We start from the raw sequence: 21,118 nt of genomic DNA, 5'->3' as shown, positions 1-21,118 counted from the left end.
TTTCCAATGATACTGGCAGAAGTAAAAATAATAGTAATACTATCTTAATTATGTTTTATATTGTAGACCAAATAAGTTACTAATACATCCACTGAGAAGCTCAGTCATATTGAATTGGTCCATGAGGAAAAAGAAGGAAGTTTGAGAATGGCACCTGCTGCCATAGGAGTAATACTTTGTACACCCCAGGACAGGGCAGGTGATGTTTTACTTTGGTAAACCTTTTTTCCTGAATTCTTCAGAGGCATCTCTACTTCCAATGTAAATAATGTTAAGACTGAAATAATTCCCTTTGAGATCATGTCTGGTCTGCAAAATAAACACCATGAAGCATTGTTGTACTGTGAACTTTGAATCCTTTGTTCTTGGATACACTAGGCAATTGGGTTAACCATTCCCGGAAAATTCAGTAACTTAGAAATTGCAGCCCTAAATGGGGCCTCATTACAACTGCTTTCCCTGGCTTGATAATGTATTTGAGATTTAAAATAAATATGCAACACAATCTATGAATATGTAACATACTCTTATCTATTCTATCCGGCTCACCAAAGTTAATTTCTCGGACTTCAAATCCCAAACCTTCTCAATCAGCATGACCTGTACTCTTGGCCTCATTATTGCCATGTTTCGCTAGCAAAAAAAGGCTGCCCACAAAGCATTGTAATTTCCATTATGCAAATCTTGGGTCTCACTTACCTTCTGTGGGAATATCTCTGCCAGTCCTTCTTGACTTTGTAGTTAGTAGAACAGAAGTGCTCCCATTTGTTGCAAAGACAACTTCTTTATTATAAGTTTATGGCAGATAGTAATTTCAATTTTTAAAAAATTTATTTCGTGTCAAAAGCATTGCCTAATGCAAAATTTCAAAACTGATAAAATAAAGGGATCACAAGCAACTAAATAGTTTTAGACCAAAAGCAGGCAACAGCAACCACATTGTCTGTAGCTTTAAGCAACTCTTCCTCTGTACATGAGACAGGACGTTGTGGTCAAGCATACATATGCAGAGTTGTTTGTTCTGCTCCAGTCACACAAGGTGGAGGATTCCTCCAGGTAGTGCCATCTTACCAGGTTGTCTTTTGATCTGTCCACTCCACTTCTGAATCTGTTCAGGGACTTCAAAGTTGCCCATACTTGGTTTGCCCCTGGGAGCAGACCCTCATGGGGGGGTATCCATTTGGGATTGCCTGGTTTAGCTGCCCAGAGGGATACTCTTGCTGTTGCTAGAGAAACATTAAGAGGAGTGGTGGTTCTCATGAAACTTTCATGATTTGAGTCTACTGGGAGGAAGCTGATGGCCATGCAGTGGATGGCTTTCACGGTGTTCAACCTTATTTCTCTCACAGTTAGCAACAACTTCCCGTTGCACATCGAGGGGACAATGCTAGCTAGCTTGTAGAGTTTATCAACAGGTGTAGATTTAAGGCAACATGTGATTATTCTGCATGTTTTGTTCAGTACTATGTTCACCTGCTTCACGTGGACAGACTTGTGCCAGACAGAACAGGCATACTCAGCAGTTGACTAAGACAAGGCCAGGGCTGATGTTCTTATAAATGTTAGGTCTGCACCCCATGTACTGCCAGTAGGTTTCTGCAGGATGTTATTGCATGCAGAACTTTTTGCTTGGTGCTTTCTACATATACAGTGCTTTCTACATATTAGTGTTCGATCTAAGGTGACACCATGACTGACTAAGGTGACTTCCATGAACTGAAGTTTTAGTCTAAACTTTAAAAAAGCTACCCAAGCTAAACATTTGCAGCTCAGAGGTCACAAGTATGAATACCTTCTCTAAAGACTAAAACCCAGAGTAGATTCACTGGCCCACTGACAGGGCAGCTACCTCTCTTTTATAACTTACATACAGAGTGTACAAACACACATTAAATAATAGGCATGTGCGATCCATAAAAAAAAAATGGTTCAATACTCACTTTGAAAGTAGGGGGCGCTGGTGCTTCATTTCTAAAGTCATTTCCAAATTTTGAAGCAAAAAAATTGAAACTTTTCAAAAATTCAGAATCTTTGTATGTACCTCGTTAATGGTGGATACACATGCGCATGAAGGAAAACATTATTGTCAATGGGGAAATTTGAGGGGCTTCTCTCTCCCTCATTTTTTGAGCTATCCCAATGAAATTTTCTACAGTGGGAGAACATATTTACCACTGTTAGCTCACCAAATCTAAGAACATTTGACTTATCATCAGATTTTTAGCAAATTCCCAAAGGTTTTTTTTTAAAAAAAACATTTTTAATAATAACAAAAATCTGTTCCTGGTTTGGAAGTCTTATTTCCTGTTTCATTGGGTTGTCTTTACTTTGAAAGTCATTGTTCTACTTCAGAAATTTTGTTTTTGTGGCTGAAACTGTGTTAAATTGGTGGACAGAGACTCAACAAACCATAATGTGCTATTTTTTATAGATGTCCCTTGCGCAAAGACAAAGTTTTGGCAGTGTAATAAAGTTTTGTCATGTTTTTATGACAGAACAAATTAGGAAAAGACATTTATCAACAAGGAACAGAAATCATAACACACCATCAAATCACTCCTGAGAGATGGCCATCAGCCTCTGAATAAGGAAATCTGTTCCTGGTTTGAAAGTGTTATTTCCTATTTCATTGGGTTTTCTGGGGCTAAGAGTGTGTAATTTGCCCAAGATTACCCAGTGGGTTTCCATGACTGAGTGGGCAATCAAACCACAATCGTAGTCCAACCCTCAAATCACTACACTACTACACCGTGCTGTCTCAAAACAGGCCTGCTTCTAACCAGGAGGGAAAACGTTCAGAAGTGGGTTTCTTCCTATGAAGCTTAGCCCGCTTCTAACCAGGAGGGAAAATGCTCAGGAGTGGGTTTAAGAGCCCCATAGAAACCAACCAGGAAGGGAAGGGGGGTTTTCTCTGGATAGCCAGGAGAGAAAACTAGACAGATCGGTTGAATTAAAACACTTTCTCATATATCCGAAGGTTATCCGAAGGTATTCCGGGGCATGGGCACCAACGCGTCAAACTGGAAGGTTAAATTCCACCTCGGAACCCCGTTTAGATTTATTACGATTAACAAATTTATTACAATTAACAATTTTGATTAATTTACCCATGCCTATTAAATAACTATCTTGTAGCACCCTGCAACAAGATGATACCTCTCTCATCCTTTAAATACTTGCAATTCAAATGCCACAATCAGCAATCTACATTGCAGGCCTCAGTTCTCCACAATAAGGCCATAAGGATTGACATCAACTTCTAAGATTATCTTCAGTCTCCCCTTGTCCTTCTTATACATGAAACCCAGGTTTAGAAATATCTAAATGCCAACAGAAAGAATTGACAAATTTTCACAGACAACTCTCTGAGCTTTTAGGGACCTGGCATTTGTCTGAAAACAGACATGTGATTTCCAACATATGTAGAAATGCAGCCAAACCTCCTCTCATTTTAATAAATCAAATGTTGACAACAATATTTTCTAACATGTCAATTGGAAAGAAACTAGAAAGCAGCTGTGGTATGTGAAATAACACACACAATGACTCCAGTATTGTATTTCAGTGTGGCACTCTTTAAACCAATTTTTAATGTAACAAATTGAGCTTTAATTGTCTGCCTTTGTGCAGGAAGATTTTAAAAAGTCTGAATTTCCACAGCTGAAAATCAGCTAGAAGCTTATTTCTTATTTATATTAGCTAGCGAATTATACCTATACACTTGGGACATTATTTAACAGTAAAATCCCAAAATGGATTTATTGGCGAGGGAGAAAGAGGAAATTATGACAGTAATTTCAAAAAGTAGTGGCAGCCAAGAAACACTGGACTGCAATCCCCATAGAAATATACAAAATATACTAGACCAAAATGTTCTTTCTTGTATGCCATTTTCTAATATATTAGGCACTTATTTTTTAAAAAAATGGTTTACAAGGATTCATAACAAATGTTTGAAAGGATTTAGAATTTGAGGTTGAGAATGGAAATACCCAAACAGTAACTTCATTGTTACATCCAGACCCACTGAAATCAATTTGGAGAAAGTTAGTCAAAGTCATGATTTCAATACATCAACTTCAAGTATGATCACATCTGGATCAAATCCACTGAGATTCTTCAGTAATAGGTGGCAAACCATATTAGGGGATTATTAGGCCCAGATTTCTTTTATTCTTCTACCTAAGAAACTAGCTGTGCAAGAAAACAATTTTCAACATTTATTTGTTCCATTACTTTTTTAAAGCTACAGAATCCCGTATCAGTCTGGAACTACATCTTAGGATAAACTTTGAAGGGAGGGCATACAGTAGAGTCTCATTTATCCAAGACTCGCTTATCCAAAGTTCTGGATTATCCAAGGCATTTTTGTAGTCAATGTTTTCAATATATCATATTTTGGTGCTAAATTCGTAAATACAGTAATTACAACATAACATTACTGCATATTGAACTACTTTTTCTGTCAAATTTGTTGTACAACATGATGTTTTGGAGCTTGATTTGTAAAACCATAACCTAATTTGATGTTTAATAGGCTTTTCCTTAATCCCTCCTTATTATCCAAGATATTCGCTTATCCAAGGTTCTGCCAGCCCGTTTAGCTTGGATAAGTGACTCTATTGTATTTTCTTCTTTGTGGTGAAAACGTGCATCCTTGTCCACTGACTTTCTCTCCCCTTTGGTCCAATGAAATTTTCCACTAAATGAAGCTGCATCCATTGCCTCGTTTGAGTTCTTCCCGTTCTCATGCACCCAAAAAGCCATTGTGCCCTTTGCACATGACTGCATCCCTTTCAAAGGGGCGAGAGGTGAGCAACGCTAACAACTCTTATGAAACAAGTGGGATTGCTTCCAGCAAATGCACTGTTATGTTTGGGTTGCACGCTCCATCATTCTTGCTTTCCCCTAACTTGAACTTGAACCAGACCCACCTCCTTGTGCTTTAACTATGTATGTATGTATGTATCTCAAGTCAGACCTTGGAAATGTTACTTTTCAGAATGACAGTTCTCAATATCCAATAGCATCATACCCACTGAATTTAAGAGTTTAAAAAAAACTGTTCCTCAAAACTCTACTCAAGATTATAATCTCCTTCAGCTCTATTTCATGTCCATCACTGACCCAACATAGGGATTCATCTCTGCCAGAGAAAAGCAGTTTTTCTGAAATAATGGGATATAGTATTGATATTTCATTTTGAACTACTGCAATCCAAGTCATCATGCAAAAACGATTCTACCTAAACATTAGGAAGAACTTCCTAACAGTAAGAACTGTTTGGAAGTGGAGTATGCTGCCTCAAAACATGGTGGAGTCTTCTTCCTTGGAGGTTTTTAAGCCGAGGCCAGATGGCCATCTGTCGGATGCGCTTTGTGTGTTCCAGCATGGTAGAAGTGGGTTGGACTGGATGGCCCTTGGGGTCTCTTCCAACTTATGATTCTATTCTAAGGCACAACAGAAATTTATTTATTTATTTACTTTATTTATATCCCGCCTTTCTCTACCTCGAGGAACTCAAAAAGGCTTACAAATGGCACTTATACTGTGTCTCGAACATAAAAACAAAACTTGAGATAAAATTAAGTTAAAATTAATACAAACATAAAAGCATAGTTAAAATACATTCCAATGATAAGACATGTCATCCAAAAACAAGGTCTAAGCCATTCCATATCAACTGCACAATTTCTGGTTAAAAATTATTGCACTGCGCTATTTTTCAAAGGCCTGCTTCCAAAGCCAAGTCTTCACTCTTCTTCTAAAGGCTGGGAGGGAGGGGGTGATCTGATATCGCTTGGGAGAGAGTTCCACAGCCAAGGGGCCACCACTGAGAAGGCTTTGTCTTTAGTCACCCCCGTCTTTCATCCCCGCCAGTTCTGCTTGTGAAGAGGGTGAGATCGAGAGCAGAGCCTCCGACGTGGTTCAGAGGGATATGTTCGGACAGGTAGACTGGGCCGGAACCAGACGTTTTGTTCACTCAAGAGATAAGTAAACCTTCTGTGAAGAAAGTTAATTTCAATCTGGGGATGATGGCATTGGTACAATTAGAAACAGTCCCTCAAAACATCATGAAATGTGTGGTTACTTAATTTCACCTTGAATGCAAAGGTGAAATTTGTTTGTGACCTGCACTTGCTTTACTACAAAACTTTGCAACAACTAAACCTTGTACCAGTAAACACTTTTTGAATAGTACTCGATTAAAGAAGTCACTGCCACTTTAAATACATTTGAGTCCAAGTGGAAAGTTTTAAAGGACTTCTTGCAATGCTGTGAATCCCAAGTATAAATGAGAGTCGACATTTGTAGCATTAGACTAATTAGGCATTCATGCTTTAAAGCCATTACAAATGAGAAGCATAACAAAGCACTTCTGGGGTTGGGTGTTTTGAAAAGGACCATAATAAATCCCCACCTCTCATGGATAATTCTTCCCCTCTGAAATGAAATTGTATTGTTTACTTTCATTACAAAAGCCACCACACTTTCAGAAGAGAATTATTAACTTTTGTTTAAATCATATCATTTACGTTTGCGACCACAAACAAAGTACAAAAGTCATTTTTCAAATTTTATTCACAAAGTGACAAAACCCACAAGGTAGGTCTCAGTGAATATAACAATACTTACCTAAAGAAAGTCTGCATAGCACTAAAAGGCCTAAATCAAACTGTTTGTTTCAACTAAAGTAGACCCACTGAATCAGAGGGGTATAATAATTGTTCAATAGTTATGGTGCATCTACACTGTAGAATTAATGCCAATCTGTTGCTGAGGGTGCATCTGCATTGTACAATTGATGCAGTTTGATACCATTTTAGTTGCCATGGCTGAATGCTATGAAATCATGGCAGTTATAGTTTTGCAAGTGCTGGTGCCTCAGCAAACTATAAATCCCAGGTTTCCATAGCATTTAGCCATGGCAGTTAAAGTGGTGTCAAACTGCATTAATTGTACAAAGCAGACGCACCCTCAGCAAGAGATTCAAAGGAACTAGTAACTGAATTTAGATCAAAGTGACTCCCCACTGCTTTTGCAATGGGCATTGGGAAATACCTGAAGACTTAATTAACTTTCCATTACAGCATCCATGATGCTTACATAGTTTTCAGGAGTAACTTAAAAATTTTCATTTTCTTTTTTTCATCATCTTATTTTCAAGAGAAACTTGCTTGAATCACTTTACTCTTTTGCATCTTCAGAAAAAAAAACACAAGGCAAACAGGGTTAGTTACGAATGTACCAATGGATATCCAACTTTAATTATTTGGGGAGGTGAAGAGCGTTTAGGTTCCATCTCCCAGCTCGCTTGCTCTAACTCTCTGTTTGCAAACCACAAAGCCACCTAGTGCAGGAATTGGCAAAATGCAGCCCACTGAGTTGGCATCGCCCTGCCAAGATCTGCCCTTCTCTTCACGAAAAAGTTATCTGCATTTTAAACAGTGAAGGAGAAAGAGACTGAAAAATCTTTACCTTATTTCTGCTACTGAGTTCTTAATTAAAAGGGATAGGGGCGAACATACAGGATCAAGTCAAGGCACTGTAGCAGCTGACACTGGGTCCCTTGCTGGGAAACAAGATCTAACAGGAACCCAGCAATGACAGGGTCTGTTTATACCCACCTGTCAAGCTAAATGTGTTTCAGTAAGAAACATTTTACTATTCTTTTATGTCTGCAAAGCATATTAAAGGAGTGCACAACTCAGCATAACAGCTATTTCTTTGAAGGGGGAGCAAAGAGAGGGATCCACACATATATACTGTAAAATTAATGCAGTTTAACACTGCATTAATTACTGTGGCTCAAGGCTTTGAAATCCTGGGAGTTGAAGTTTGATAAGGTCTTTAGACTCCTCTGCTAAATACTGCTGGTACTTCATCAAACTATAGTTCCCATGATCTGATAGCATTGAGAGACAGCAGTTAAAGTGGCTCAAAATGCATTAATTCAACAGCTTAGGTGTGCCGATAGTCACATTTAAGACTTATGCCCCACATATTGCAATGGGTCTTATACATATCCAGCCCAACTCCAAAATCATTATCCAGATGTACAAAGATAATACTGAATTTTTTCAACACACAGAAACATCTAGAAAAAAGGAAATGGAACACAAACAAAATCCTGTTTAACTAAATATCATAGTTCAAGTGCTAAACAATGATATAAAAATACATTACATACAAATCAATCCGTTTTCAGTTAACAGCAGCAAAAATGTAATTTATTTCACATGCTAGAAAGCTCAATTTCGCATGTTAACAGCAGGGTTTCCCAATTTCCTATGAAGACTGCATGGCAATGAAAGATACCAAAACAAACAGAAAGGAACAGAAAGTCCATCTGTTCCTTCAGAATGCTACTAAGCAAGTTCACAATTTCAAATTCATCAGCAATGCCACAAAAACCTTCAAAATGGATGTAGCCTCAAATTTGAAGAAGAAATACTTCCAGTGCATTGACAGAACTGTAACAAAGAAGAAAAATGTGCTTTTATTTACTGAATACCATAATTAACAAATCTATCACATTCTAAACACACAATGTACCACAATAATTTCACAAACATTTCATTACAGAAGAAACATGTAAGCAACCATGTCAAGCAGACAAAATGTTCAGTGAAGAATGAAGTGAAGCATCAAGAATCTGCTTGAAAGGTTATATGTATTAAGCATCAGCTATATATTACTGGTCAAGAGAAAACCTAAGGTTAGATTAAGCCCCTTCTTCAAAATTAAGGTATCAATTATTGATGTACTGACCCACAATGCCAAGAGCCAACAAATTTTACATTATCAAAAGTATGACTTTTGAACTGCAGTTATCAATGCAAAACAAGTGAACTTAGAATTAGGGACCAGGACTTGGTTGATCATGTACTTAATAAAACCATGGAACTCCGTCCTATTAAATGCAAATAGATGAAAGAATTTTTATTTATTTGTGTTCATCATACAATAGTTAATCCCAGAATTAAAACATTTGAAACAAATTATTTTCAAAGGCAAGTTGGAAGGGCAACATTCTTTGCATTCTGATAGTCCTACTCTGATATCAAATAAAGAATCCTCATCTACCCCAGGAAATGGAATTTTGAAGCTCTTAATACTGGTCTTCTGGGATCCATATAGGAATTAATATGCCAAAGAAAAGAAAAGAAATAACCGCTTCCTTTTTTCATAATATCAAAACTGTTTTGTTTTGTTTTGTTTTGCTATTTAATGATTTTTTTACCTTCATTTTAGGACAATAATTTAATTTAATTCAACTGGTGAGCCCATGGAGAAGATGGGAAGTAAGGAGCAGGGGAAATATCAGTACAATGAGACCACAATGCTTTGCTTGAAAAGACAAGGAACAGAGAGTGGGTTGAGAAGTAAGAGGGAGATAACATCTCTGGAACGCACACACTACTAGTGGCAAAGACATCTGCCAAACAGATTTGGGACAGCTCACAATGAGAGGTTGCAATGATTTGTCTTAGACATTCCCAACTTCTCTAACACTCGGCAATACTGTTTCTGCCTTTCTTCCAGATGGAAAAAAGCAAAAGAACTTCCTTGCAAGTCTTCTGAACAAGGAAGTTGCAATTCAATATTTGGAGTCTGCATGGATTCTGTCTTTGTGCTTCCTCTATCAAATGCAAACTACAGTTAGTTCCCACCTCATCTAATATACCATGTTTCTAAATCAAAGCAACTTGAAAATTGAGATGTGGGTGTTTTTTATTGGAAAATATTCCTGGCAGACAAAAATTTAGGAGATTCATATCAGCTGGAGCTTTTAGTTTTGCTGATTACCAAATACAGGAGACACTTATCCCTATTCCAACTCCCTGAAAAATGCAGAGCATTCTGCTTGGGCTCAAGCAAACAGGAATATTGCATCTTTTCAGATTTAGCTGTTCAACATGCAGGCTGGACACTGGGTTAGATGTAGCAGGTAGAAACAGCATGCTTGACCCCATTGCTCCATAGTTGTAGCCTTTAGAAAAAGATCTGGGCAAAAATAATACCAGTAAGCATTCCAAGGATATTTTCCTAAACCTCTGACACTCAATCAAAAATGAGAAAAAAATGAAATTCTGTTAAGATATGGATCTTAGTGTGCAGGCACATATGCAGTGGTCTGGGGCTTGTTTCTTTTACATACGCAATTACAATAAGTAACATAATAGCTAAACCCATCTAAACTCACTTGTGTCAAGTTCAAATGCTCTTCTAACCTGCTGCCTGTTTAGAACCAGCAGCAGGAAGTTCCAGGCTGTCAAGTTGTTGAAGATTGCCAGTTTGAACAAGCCATTCAGAGAACTTTTTCTCCACCAACACCTGGAATGCCTTCCTCTGGTCTCTGAAACACATTAAAATATTAGCATGTTGGTATGTGCCATTTTGTGCTTAAAAGGCCAACTGCTTTATCCAGCAAATCCAATAATCCTCACTGAAAATGTTTACTCATACATACTGGCCAAAAGTCTAGGTTAACATCAGCAATTATCATTTTTCCTTATTTATATACTATTTTAAGATTTTTATCCTGTTACGTGGTTTATATCATGTTAGCTTGACTCTAGGCTAAATATTTAAACATGTAACAATAATAAAAAGTTTAGCAAACAAAAATTTTAAAACCCATAAAATAATTTAAAAAACACAAAATCAATAAAACATATGAATTACAGAAATACATCCAAATTTTATTGTTTTTATTGGTTGTAGCAGCAATATTAATAATATTATAGTAAATAATGCAGTGTATTGTGCAGAGTTGCACAAACATTCTTTAGCTTTACTCATATAAATTCAGACCATCCTTATACTACCTGTGGAATTATGGAAGCCAAAAACTATTTGAAGTACAACCAAGAGTCATCTTGTCATGACTTGTCACAGAGCTCTTAAGGCAGGAAGTGACCATGCCAAACCAATCAAGTCTATATCTGGTTTCTTTGGGTAGAACAGGCAAAAAGGTTACAGGCACACTGACTGATTCTATGGATGCATACTTAGAATTAAGTCCCTGGGTTTTAATTTCAGGCAACTGTTCACTAGACTGCAGCCTACCGAAAACATATAGAGGAGTATCACCCCCAAGAGTAGCTTGTTAAAGCAATAGACTCACTTGAACTTTGGTATGACACTTTCATAAAGTGTGCCGTTTGACAGATTTGACTGTTAGTTCAAAATTTCATAGACCAGTCTAAAATCTTTATAAGGTTTGTGAGTTGAGTAACTTAATGAAGCAGATTATCAGATAGTCCAACCAGAGACAAACTTAAGTAATTTTTTAATATTACAATATTACTTATTAGTGTTTTGCTCCAAAACTGCTATAGCAGCTGGCCTCTCCCTCTTTAAAGAAAGCTGTCACTTACTTTGTCAAGCCTGCTTTTTTTACGGTTTTCTGCCAGATCCGGATTCTCCGTTCTCGTTGACTTTGTGCCTTCTGGTATGCAGGTGGCAATCCCCCAGGTATTTCTGTTGTGTCTCCTTCCATTTCAAATGGAACAACAAAGGGGTAAAATTCCAAAGGTTGAAGGAGTTTAAACACATCCTTATCACAGTTTTCTCTGCATACTAACATGGGATTATCCCAATAATTAGGAACTGTAGCCAATCCTGACCTCCCCATGTGGTCTTCAAGCATTGGATAATGGGTGTGGAATGGAGCAAGAGTTATTGCTTGGTTACCAAGTAAGATGAGAGGTCGAGTTGGAGTGAGAATATGCAAGATGCAATTGGTAGTTTTGGAAAGAGAAAGACGGTGACAAACAACAATAACTTTGATGTTGTCACAGCTATGGAGGTGAACAACTGTTCGTACTGGACCCAGAACAAAGGTACTATTCCTGCACTTCTCTATTGTCACCGATCTGAAAGAGAGAGATGAAGCTATTAATGCTAAAGGGGAAAGGGAAAATCACACAAAGCCTGAATATCTTTGAAATAAGATTACTGAGGCTGCCTGAAGCAACCTAACTCACCTCAAGGGGGACAGCAAATAGATGAAGGATTCACAGCAGCGATGAATCTTGACATGGGTATCTTCTAAGGTACTGGAGCTCTTTGCCATTGTTTGCTTATAAACTTGGCTCATCACAACTATGCGGTGTCCTGAAGGAACCATATCAGTATTACAGGCTATCTTGGCTCGTTTGGTTGCTCCTTCAAGGGTAACGATAAATTAAAAGTTAAACAATTAAAAAAAACTATAATGTAAGCCAGTCTAAGCCAAAACTATCAATAATAATCATGTATCTTTCATTCTACTCACAGACTCAGAGTCAACAAGTAGACTTTCATTAAGAGGCATCCAGAAACACATTCAAGCCTGTCTACATTAATATCTGATATAAAGCTTAGCAATTTCTAATAAGAAAAGAGCTGAAACAAGGCCATTTATTACCACAATAAGGAAACAGAAGTTGCCATGCTATCCAGTTATACACCTTATGCCTTACGTGCATATACAATACATTTCCTTGAAGCTTATATACTGTATATGCTAATGTTTAAGTCAAGGGGAAGTTTGGGGACCAGAACTATGGATTTTGATATGACACATGGATAGGTTGAGAGTCATTCTGCACAGAGTGGAAAGCACAAATGCTGATTTAGGGGCTAGCCACTTTGGTCACCGGCACCATCATTTTCTCACTCAGGCATTCAACAAGTCCAGAAATAGCATCATGGCAGATCAGAGTACAAGGCATTTGATGATACCAACTATTTTAAACAGCTTTGACAATCAAGGGGAAAGATATCAGTGAATGACATCTGGTGTGTTGAGTATTTACTCCAATCACACTAGATGGTTTATCCCTAGAAAACTCGTACTCAGTTCTAACTTATCAAATTCAAACACTTTATCAACTAATTTTTATTGCCATACTAAATACCATATTCCATTGCATAATACACTTTTTTCCTTTTTTTTGAAAAAGGAAACAGGAAAATCACATTCAAAGCACCCTCGACAGATGGCCATCCAGCCATCTGCTTTAAAGCCTCCAAAAAAGGACCCTCCCCCACACTCTGGGGCAGAGAGTTCAACTGCTGAACAGCTCTCACAGTGAGGAAGTTCTTCCTAATGTTCAGGTGGAATCTCCTTCCCTGTAGTTTAAAGCTGTTATTCCACATCCTAGTCTCCAGGGCAGCAGAAAACAAACTTGCTCCCACCTCCCTATGACTTCACCTCACATATTTATACATGGCTATCATGTCTCCTCTCAGCCTTTTCTTCCACAGGTTAAACATGCCCAGTTTTTTCAGCCACTCCTCGTAGGGCTTGTTCTCCAAACCCTTGATCATTTTAGTCTCCCTCCTCTGGACACATTCCAGCTTGTCAACATCTCCCTTAAACTGCGGTGCCCAGAATTGGACACAGTATTCCAGGTGTGGTCTGACCAAGGCGGAATAGAGAGGTAGCATGACTTCCCTGGATCTAGACACTACTCCTATTTATGCAGGCCAAAATCCCACTGGCTTTTTTAGCCACCGCATCACATTGTTGGCTCATATTTAACTTGTTGTCCACAAGGACTCCAAGATTCTCCACAATGTAAACAGTCCAGTGTTCCCTCCACATGTCTTGCTGTCTTGCCTAAAGAGCTTGACAGCTTTCTGGCCCCTTTTAGCAAGGGCACATCATTCACGCAAAGCCCCACCTGCCCACCACTTCATTCACTTATTCACCCACCCACTGACCCATTCATCCACTCACCCTTCCACCCAGCCACCCACTCATGCATGTACTTGCATGCTCATCATCTGCTCAGCCACCCCTTTCAAGAGCTTGAAGTGGTGTTCCTGGAAGGGGGTGGGTGAGTAAATAGATGGGCATGCGAATGAATGTGTGAGTAGGTAGGTGGCTGGGAAGTCGAATACATTCATCCACTTAAAACTGTGTTCCTCAAAAAGAAGACTAGGCCGTTTACAGCAGGGAGGTGGTCTAAATCATGGATGTGAATATTATGTGCGGAATCGCAAAATACCGAAAACGGACCCTGAAAAGGAGGTTTGACTATTATGCGATGGTAACTATTATGTGATGAAATATGATATTCTTTCTTGTGTACTGACAATCAACTGATGATTTAATCTAAAACTCTAAGATTTTTTAAAGTGAGATCTTAATAAATGTGATAATAACAATGATTAGACCAATTGTGAAAGTGGCAACTTATCAAGTAGGAAATGAAACATAACACAATCAATTCTAAATTTAATTTGTTCATAAATGGTTAAAAGAGTCTTATCTTTACAATACAGGAATTTGATTTTTGGAAATAAAATGAAAGAAATAAATGTTTAAATGACAAAGATTTGATGACCAGAAATAACTGTACCTTGTTGTGCCCATGAAAGTTTCTTTCCAGACTTGAGGCAGGCTGATGTGCCAAATGGGTTGCTGGTAAGACAAGCCCTCAACCATGACTCTAGTTTGGGGAAAGAGAAGGTTTTGGAGGTCTTTGAGTAGCCAGTCTTGGAATGTAATGGCTGCCAGAGTGCAAGCTTGTGCAAACTGTGAACAGTCCTGCTTTTGTTCACACACCCTTTAATAAGAAAGCCAAGTGCTCGGACAGCTTCAGAAGACACCATACTATCATGGGTAGAGTGAAGGGAGGCAGTGAGTTGATCTGGGTCCAGCAACAATTCCAAAAGATCCTGGAGATGGTTTTGAACAAACTCTTCATGGTAGCTGTCATTCCAATTCTTACACCAAAAGAACACAATGTAGAAAAATCATTATACATGGGAAGGATTTTCACAAAACCAAAATACTAGTCTTTTAAACCTATCCACCAACAGCTTTAGGTGAAAATAAATTCTCCTCTCATTCAGTTTTTATTGCTTTGAGACCCTCAACAAACAGGCATCCGTATAAAAAAAATCAGAGAGCAGCCAATTGGTTTCTCAACAAGAGTTAGGAATCACAGAGCCCACAAAGGCCTCTGTATAGATCCTAAACCTACTCCTCTGAAAAGAACATCAACTAAAAAGGGAGAAATCACTCTCATTTCTAAGTAAAAGCAAACTTTTTTTCAAAACTGGAAATGAACTTCCTACCCCTTCCAAGTTTGTTCTAGAGAGCTGATGTGCCCCTCAGCCCATTCTGGATTGAAAATAGCCTTTATACCAGACCTCTTCAACCTGCTTCCCCTCCACGTGTTTGAGTCTTCAATTCCCCGAAGCCCTAGTCAGCTTGTCAGGAACTTTGGGAACTGAAGTCTAAAACACGCAGAGAGCCACAAGTTGTGCTGGCCTGCTCTAGACTCCCAAAAGCTTGCACAACCCTTGCCTACATTATTATGGCAAAATCACAATGATAGACAGAGGTTTCCTCACAAACTTTCAAAAAAACTAGTTTCAGAAAAATTGCATTCTTAAAATTCTGAATCACATTAAGCTTGGTACATATAAATATGTTATACAAATAAAATGACAATAAATGTGATATAGCGTGTTATTAACTATGTATCAGTTTACAGTACAGAATCGCTTCTGGACTCTGGACTCGTTCAGTTTCTCAAGTCGCTTGTGGCACACAAAAAATACAGAGTCAATGTGGTGTAGCTATTTGAGTATTGGTTTATGACTCTGGAAGCCAGAGTTTGACTCCCCACTCATCCACAGAAACCCACTGGGCAACCTCAAGCAAGTCATACTCTCTCAACCTCAAAGAAAGGCAAAGGAAGGCCCCCTATGAAACAATCTTGCAAAGGAACCCCCTTTATACAGTCATCATATGTCAGAAATTATTTGAAGACACACAAAAACAACAATAAGACAAAGGTGGCTCTTCAGATGTTTATTTATTTATTTATTTCCAACATTTATATCCCGCCCTTCTCACCCGAAGGGACTCAGGGCGGCGTTACACTTCAACCCACAGCATTTCTTGCCATTAACAATGCAGGGTAAAGTAGATGAGTCATGTAATCCAACAAATCTGCAAAACCACAATTACGGTACCTATCTAAGAGGTGATCTTTCTGGCATTGCCTTACATTGAGGAAGACTGTATATGCATGTGAACATGCTTGGGCAAATAAATATAATTCTTACAAATGTCTATGTTTTCCATCAAGCACACAAAGTGCAGCTGAATTTTATGCATATCTACCTCAAAATAAGTCTGGTGCAATGTTTTTCAGGCTCAGGTCTTTTAATTCAAAGTTTTAATATGCTAAAGCAAATGTAGAAATTTTATGGGCCTCCAGATGCAGCTAGATTGCATAGCACTCCTCACCATTCACAATACTGGCAAGGGCTGGTAGGTTACAGCCCAATATCTGGGAGACTCCACAGCCCCCTCCTATGCCTTAAAGAAGATATTGAATGTAGCCCATTTAGTGATGACTTCTTTTCAAATCACTGTCACTGACTGGAAAAATCCCTTCCTTTAATCTCAGCAACCGCAATCAGGACTCTTTGGCAGCATTCTACTTCCCTGTAGACCAGTAAATCAGCTGAGTTACAGAAAAAGGCAGTGGAGATTGCAGAATCAGCAACAGAGAGATACCTACACATGATAGTCTCCTGGATGTGCACTTATTGCTGTTTTTGTTCAAGTCATTCCCGGCTTATGGTGGCTCTAAGGTAAACCTATTACAGGGCTTTCTTGCTAAGATTTTTTCAGGGGGGTGGGGTCAACTTTGACTGTTTTCTAAGGCTGAAAGCATATGACTTGCATAAGGTCACCCAGTGGGTTTCCAGAGCCAAGTGGGGATTTGAATTCTGGTCTCCCAGAATCCTAATCCAATATCCAAACCACTACACCATGCTGGCTCTTCTGTGCACCCATACACAAAATTAAAACCAGGTTTAAAAAGCAGCATATGCTGAATGGCAGTATAGATGCAAATCAGTGCAGTGCCTTAATCAGATGATCTTTATACTTCAAATGTGTATATTTTGACAAATATGCATATACTTTTAAAAAAAGAATGTAAAGAAGGTTAGAAGAATCTTAATACCACTTCTGTTAAAATTACCACAAGGAATTTTAGAAGATAGCAAATATTCCATTGAATGACAACACCAACAATGGGTATCACAGGGCAACTCATTTACAATACGAACTGTTCATTTTACTAATGCTGGATGAAGCAAAAGTACAATACATTTTTATGTATTACTTTCTACTTATTCCAATAAATAAATAAGTACAATAAATTTTAAGAATTACTACTTATTCCAAGCTCTCATCTTCAAACAAATGTCTGATGACAACTTCTATAGTGCTTACAATTTTAGATAAAACAAAGTTCAAACCTTAATCTGATTGGTGGATTCTTCAGTTAGACTGAAAGACCGAGATCTAGGACTTGGCCACTCATCTCCAAGTAATGATGTCTTCAGGGAAACCTTGTTAAGTTGCTGAATATATAGGAACAGCAGGAATTGAAGAGTATCCACAGATAACTAAGAGACAAAATGATCATAATTTAATTTTGGAATAAGGTGTTGAAGTTAAGAGCCACATTATCTCCCTGAGGTAGGTATTTTCTACTCAGCAAATATTCAATGCAGTGAAGTAAGGGAGATAAAAGACTATGCTGTATTAATTTTTTTAAACCTTGAGATCGTTACAGTGAGCACCTAACCTCGTATTTTTTGACTGTGGCTCACATATCTAGATAAAACCCTATACATTTGAGAGAAATCAATGACTTCAGTACAGTGGACAGTTAGCAAACCAATAACATTGCAAAAGAGGCCACACTCAGTTTTTGCAGTTTTAAAAGTTACAATATGACTACTTCATGCCTTATTCCTTTGCTTCTCTGCCTCCTCTTCAGTTGCACAGTTGGATATCACTTCTGCCCATCCCAGTCGTTGCTCTGAGGTCCGTTCTACAAGACTGTCAAACAATTCAAAATACAGCCATGCCAGATCTTTCTCCAACTGAAGTTTTCCACAAGCAATGTGTCTCCACATAGGCCAGAAGAGGTATGGATAATAGCCTTCACTAGAACGCATCCGGACATAGGTTGACATCTTTCGGAGAAAATGCATGCTCAACTTGGATGGAGGTGGAATTTGCAAGGCTCCCACTATGAAAGGTTCCATTTTCACCCACAGACTGACTGTGGGTTGCTCCATTTTAGTCCACCACAGGATCCCCACACCTGTATTTTTAGGGGGGGAAAAGAAAACTATGTTGAAAACCACCAAGCAAAAACTACCCAAACAAAACATTTTCAGTGGGTTGCTGTGAGTTTTCAGGGCTGTATAGCCATGTACCAGAAGCATTATCTCCTGACATTTCGCTCACATCTGTGGCAGGCATCCTCTGAGGTTGAGAGGTCTGTTGGAAACTAGGTTAGTGAAGTTCGTGGAATGTCCAGGTTGGGAAAAAGAAGCGTGCCTGAGGCAGGTGTGAAAGTTGCAGTTTGCCACCTTGATTACCATTTAATGGCCTTGCAGCTTCAAAGCCTGGCTGGTTGCTGCCTGGGAGTATCCAAAAGGGATCCTCTCATCTATGCAGGACTCTACCATCTACCATGCAGCTGTGGACAAGTTTACATAGGGACCACCAAACGCAGCACCCAAACTCAAATCAAGGAACGTGAAAGGTAAAGTAAAGGTTTTCCCCTGACATTAAGTCTAGTTGGATCCAACTCTGGAGGCTGGTGCTCATCTTCATTTCTAAGCCAAAGAGCCGGCGTTGTCTGTAGACATGTCCAAGGTCATGTGGCTGGCATGACTGCATGGAGCGCACTGAAGCAGTACCTATGGATCTACTCACATTTGCATGTTTTCAAACTGCTAGGTTGGCAGAAGCTGGGGCTAACAGTGGGAGCTCACCCTGCTCCCCAGATTTGATCCACTGACCTTTTGATCAGCAAGTTCAGCAGCTCAGTGGTTTAACCTATTGTTACACTTGGGGCTCCACGTGAAAGGTACTGAAAACTAATTCAACCTGAGAAGTCAGCCATAGCAGAGCACCTGATGAACCAACCTGGACACAGCATATTATTTGAGAACAAAGAAATGCTGAACCACAGAGAAGCCATTGAAATTCGCAAACATGTGGACAATTTCAAAAGAAAGGAGGAAACCATGAAAATGAACAAAACTCAGCTACCAGTGTTTTAAAAAAAACTCTAAAATCAGGACAGTAAATAAAGAGCAACAGTCAAAAAGCAGGGAGATTCCAGACAAGAACCAGACAGGGCCAGCCAATACCTCCCAACAAATGATTCCCCTAGGCAGCAGCCAGCCAGGCTTTGATGCTGCAATGACATTCATGCTAATCAAGATGACCAACTGCAAGATTAACACCTGCCTCAAGCAGACAAGAGTTCTTTCTCCCACCCTGAACATTTCACAGATATATAAACCTCACTTACCTAGTTTCCAACACACTTCACAACCTTTGAGGATGCCTGCCACAGATGTGGGTGAAACGTCAGGAGGGAATACTTCTGGAACCTGGCCATACAGCCTGGAAAACTCACAGTGATTCTGGCCATGAAAGCCTTCGACAACACATAGAACATTTTCATCCATTTGTGTGAAAACTTCATATCATTAATCTACTTTCTCCCATCTTCTGAACAGGGACAGACAGCAAAATTAACACCAAAGCTATATGTGTGTGTGTGTGTGTCTAGTCCCTCTTCTGACTTGCATACAAATTCAATTTATAAATCAATCTTGTTTGTAACTTGGGGACTGCCTAGTACAGTAGTCTCACTTATCCAACATAAACATCAGAACATTGGATAAGTGAAAATGTTGGATAATAAGGAGGGATTAAGTAAAAGCCTATTAAACATTAAATTACATTATGATTTTACAAATTAAGAGCCAAAATGTCATGTTTTACAACAAATTGACAGAAAAAGCAGTGCAATACACGGTAACGTTGTGTAGTAATTGCTGTATTTACGACTTTAGCACCAAAACGTTGCAATCTATTGAAAACACTGACTACAAAAACATTGACTACTAAAAGGAAGACTGCATTGGATAATACAGAACGTTCGATAAGTGAGACTTTACTGTAGTTCATTTATTTAACGAACTCTGTGATTAGCAAAAGCATTATAGAAAAAAATTAGTCCAAGTATCAAAAAAACCCTTCTAGGATTACTACAACGAATTTTGGAGTTGCAGAAGCCTTGCCAAGAAAACCCACATAGGTTTATCTCAGGATGCATCTGCACTGTGGAATCAACGCAGTTTGACACCACTTTAACTGCCATGGCTCAATGCTACGGGGGTATTAGTTTGATGAGGCACCAGCTCTGTCTGGTAGAAAAGGCTTGTGAAACTACAGCCCCATAAATCCATTCCATTGAGCCATGGCAGCTAAAGTGGTCTCAAACTGCATTAATTCCGCAGTGTAGAGGCACCCAAGGAAGCCATGCACTCCCCAAAAAGTTCTAAGGATGGAAGGAGAGAAAGGAAAGCCACAGAAAAAAAGGCACCAGCCTGCTGAGGTGTTTGTCGCACTGGAAGGAAGAGGAGGAGGATGGGAGGTTGCCAAACAGTCTCCCTTCAGCCCAGAGTCGCTTCCCGCCCGCTCCCTCATCCACTGCGCCTGCGCACAACGGCGGGCTGGATGGCTGGCTACCGCGGCCGTACAGCAAACACCCTCACCCGCCCAGACGCCTTCCAAAGAGATGCTTCGGGCTAGAACGGCCGAATTTTGTTTTCCCCGCCACACCAGCCAGTGAGACTATACACGTCATTTCCGCCCTTGGCTGAGGCAATGGCAATGGCAGCGGGGAGGATGAGAGCATGCCACAGCGCCCTCTGCGGAAGGGAGGACCCCCTCCGTTGTTTCTCCAATGCAGTTTGACACATTTATCTGCCAGGGCTTTGGAAACTTGGGACTCCCAAGATTCCATACATTGAGCCAGGGCTGTTTAAAGAGATGTCAGTCCGCATTAATTCCACTGTGTAGATGCGGCATATAATGATTTCGGATTAAATATAATTCTCAAGATTTAATCGCGTCTGTTTTTCTTGTTTTTCTTTAGCCATAGGTTCAGAGGCAGAACCAGAATACGCAATATGTTATTCTTGACTTTATGTGTATGTATGTATATGTATGTATACACACACACATGCATGTGTATATGTATGTATATCT

General features: G+C 39.1%; 1 protein-coding gene across 2 annotated transcripts; it reads right to left on the bottom strand.

Annotated features, from left to right (window-relative positions):
* Window positions 1-6,564: 6,564 nt before the first annotated feature.
* tbccd1 (TBCC domain containing 1) lies at window positions 6,565-20,733 on the bottom strand. Of its 2 annotated transcripts, none has more exons than XM_062976488.1 (8): window positions 20,623-20,733; window positions 17,782-18,143; window positions 17,287-17,436; window positions 14,358-14,724; window positions 11,994-12,174; window positions 11,385-11,882; window positions 10,208-10,360; window positions 6,565-8,474 (listed from the first exon to the last, which is right to left on the bottom strand). In XM_062976488.1, exons 2-7 carry the CDS (start codon window positions 18,115-18,117, stop codon window positions 10,231-10,233), a joined length of 1,662 nt encoding a protein of 553 aa, XP_062832558.1. In that variant the 5' UTR covers window positions 18,118-18,143; window positions 20,623-20,733; the 3' UTR covers window positions 6,565-8,474; window positions 10,208-10,230. The 2 variants fall into 2 exon arrangements, with proteins under 2 accessions (XP_062832558.1, XP_062832557.1); XM_062976487.1 differs by lacking the exon at window positions 20,623-20,733 and adding an exon at window positions 20,455-20,612.
* Between the last annotated feature and the right edge of the window lie 385 nt (window positions 20,734-21,118).

The sequence above is a fragment of the Anolis carolinensis genome, chromosome 3 (genome assembly GCF_035594765.1).
Source record: "Anolis carolinensis isolate JA03-04 chromosome 3, rAnoCar3.1.pri, whole genome shotgun sequence".
NCBI lineage: Eukaryota > Metazoa > Chordata > Lepidosauria > Squamata > Dactyloidae > Anolis > Anolis carolinensis.
The sequence above is the reverse complement of the archived record's forward strand: the minus strand, read 5'-3'. Positions and strand labels throughout refer to the sequence as shown.

Excerpts from the sequence above, each read along its gene's own strand:
- tbccd1 (XM_062976487.1), bottom strand. The coding sequence starts at position 20,554 with ATGAGGGAGCGGGCGGGAAGCGACTCTGGGCTGAAGGGAGACTGTTTG. Across the intron at positions 18,144-20,454 it reads TGCGACAAACACCTCAGCAG|GTGTGGGGATCCTGTGGTGG; the intron begins GCTGGTGCCTTT and ends CTAAAAATACAG. Across the intron at positions 17,437-17,781 it reads CAGAGAAGCAAAGGAATAAG|TTATCTGTGGATACTCTTCA; the intron begins GCATGAAGTAGT and ends TTTGTCTCTTAG.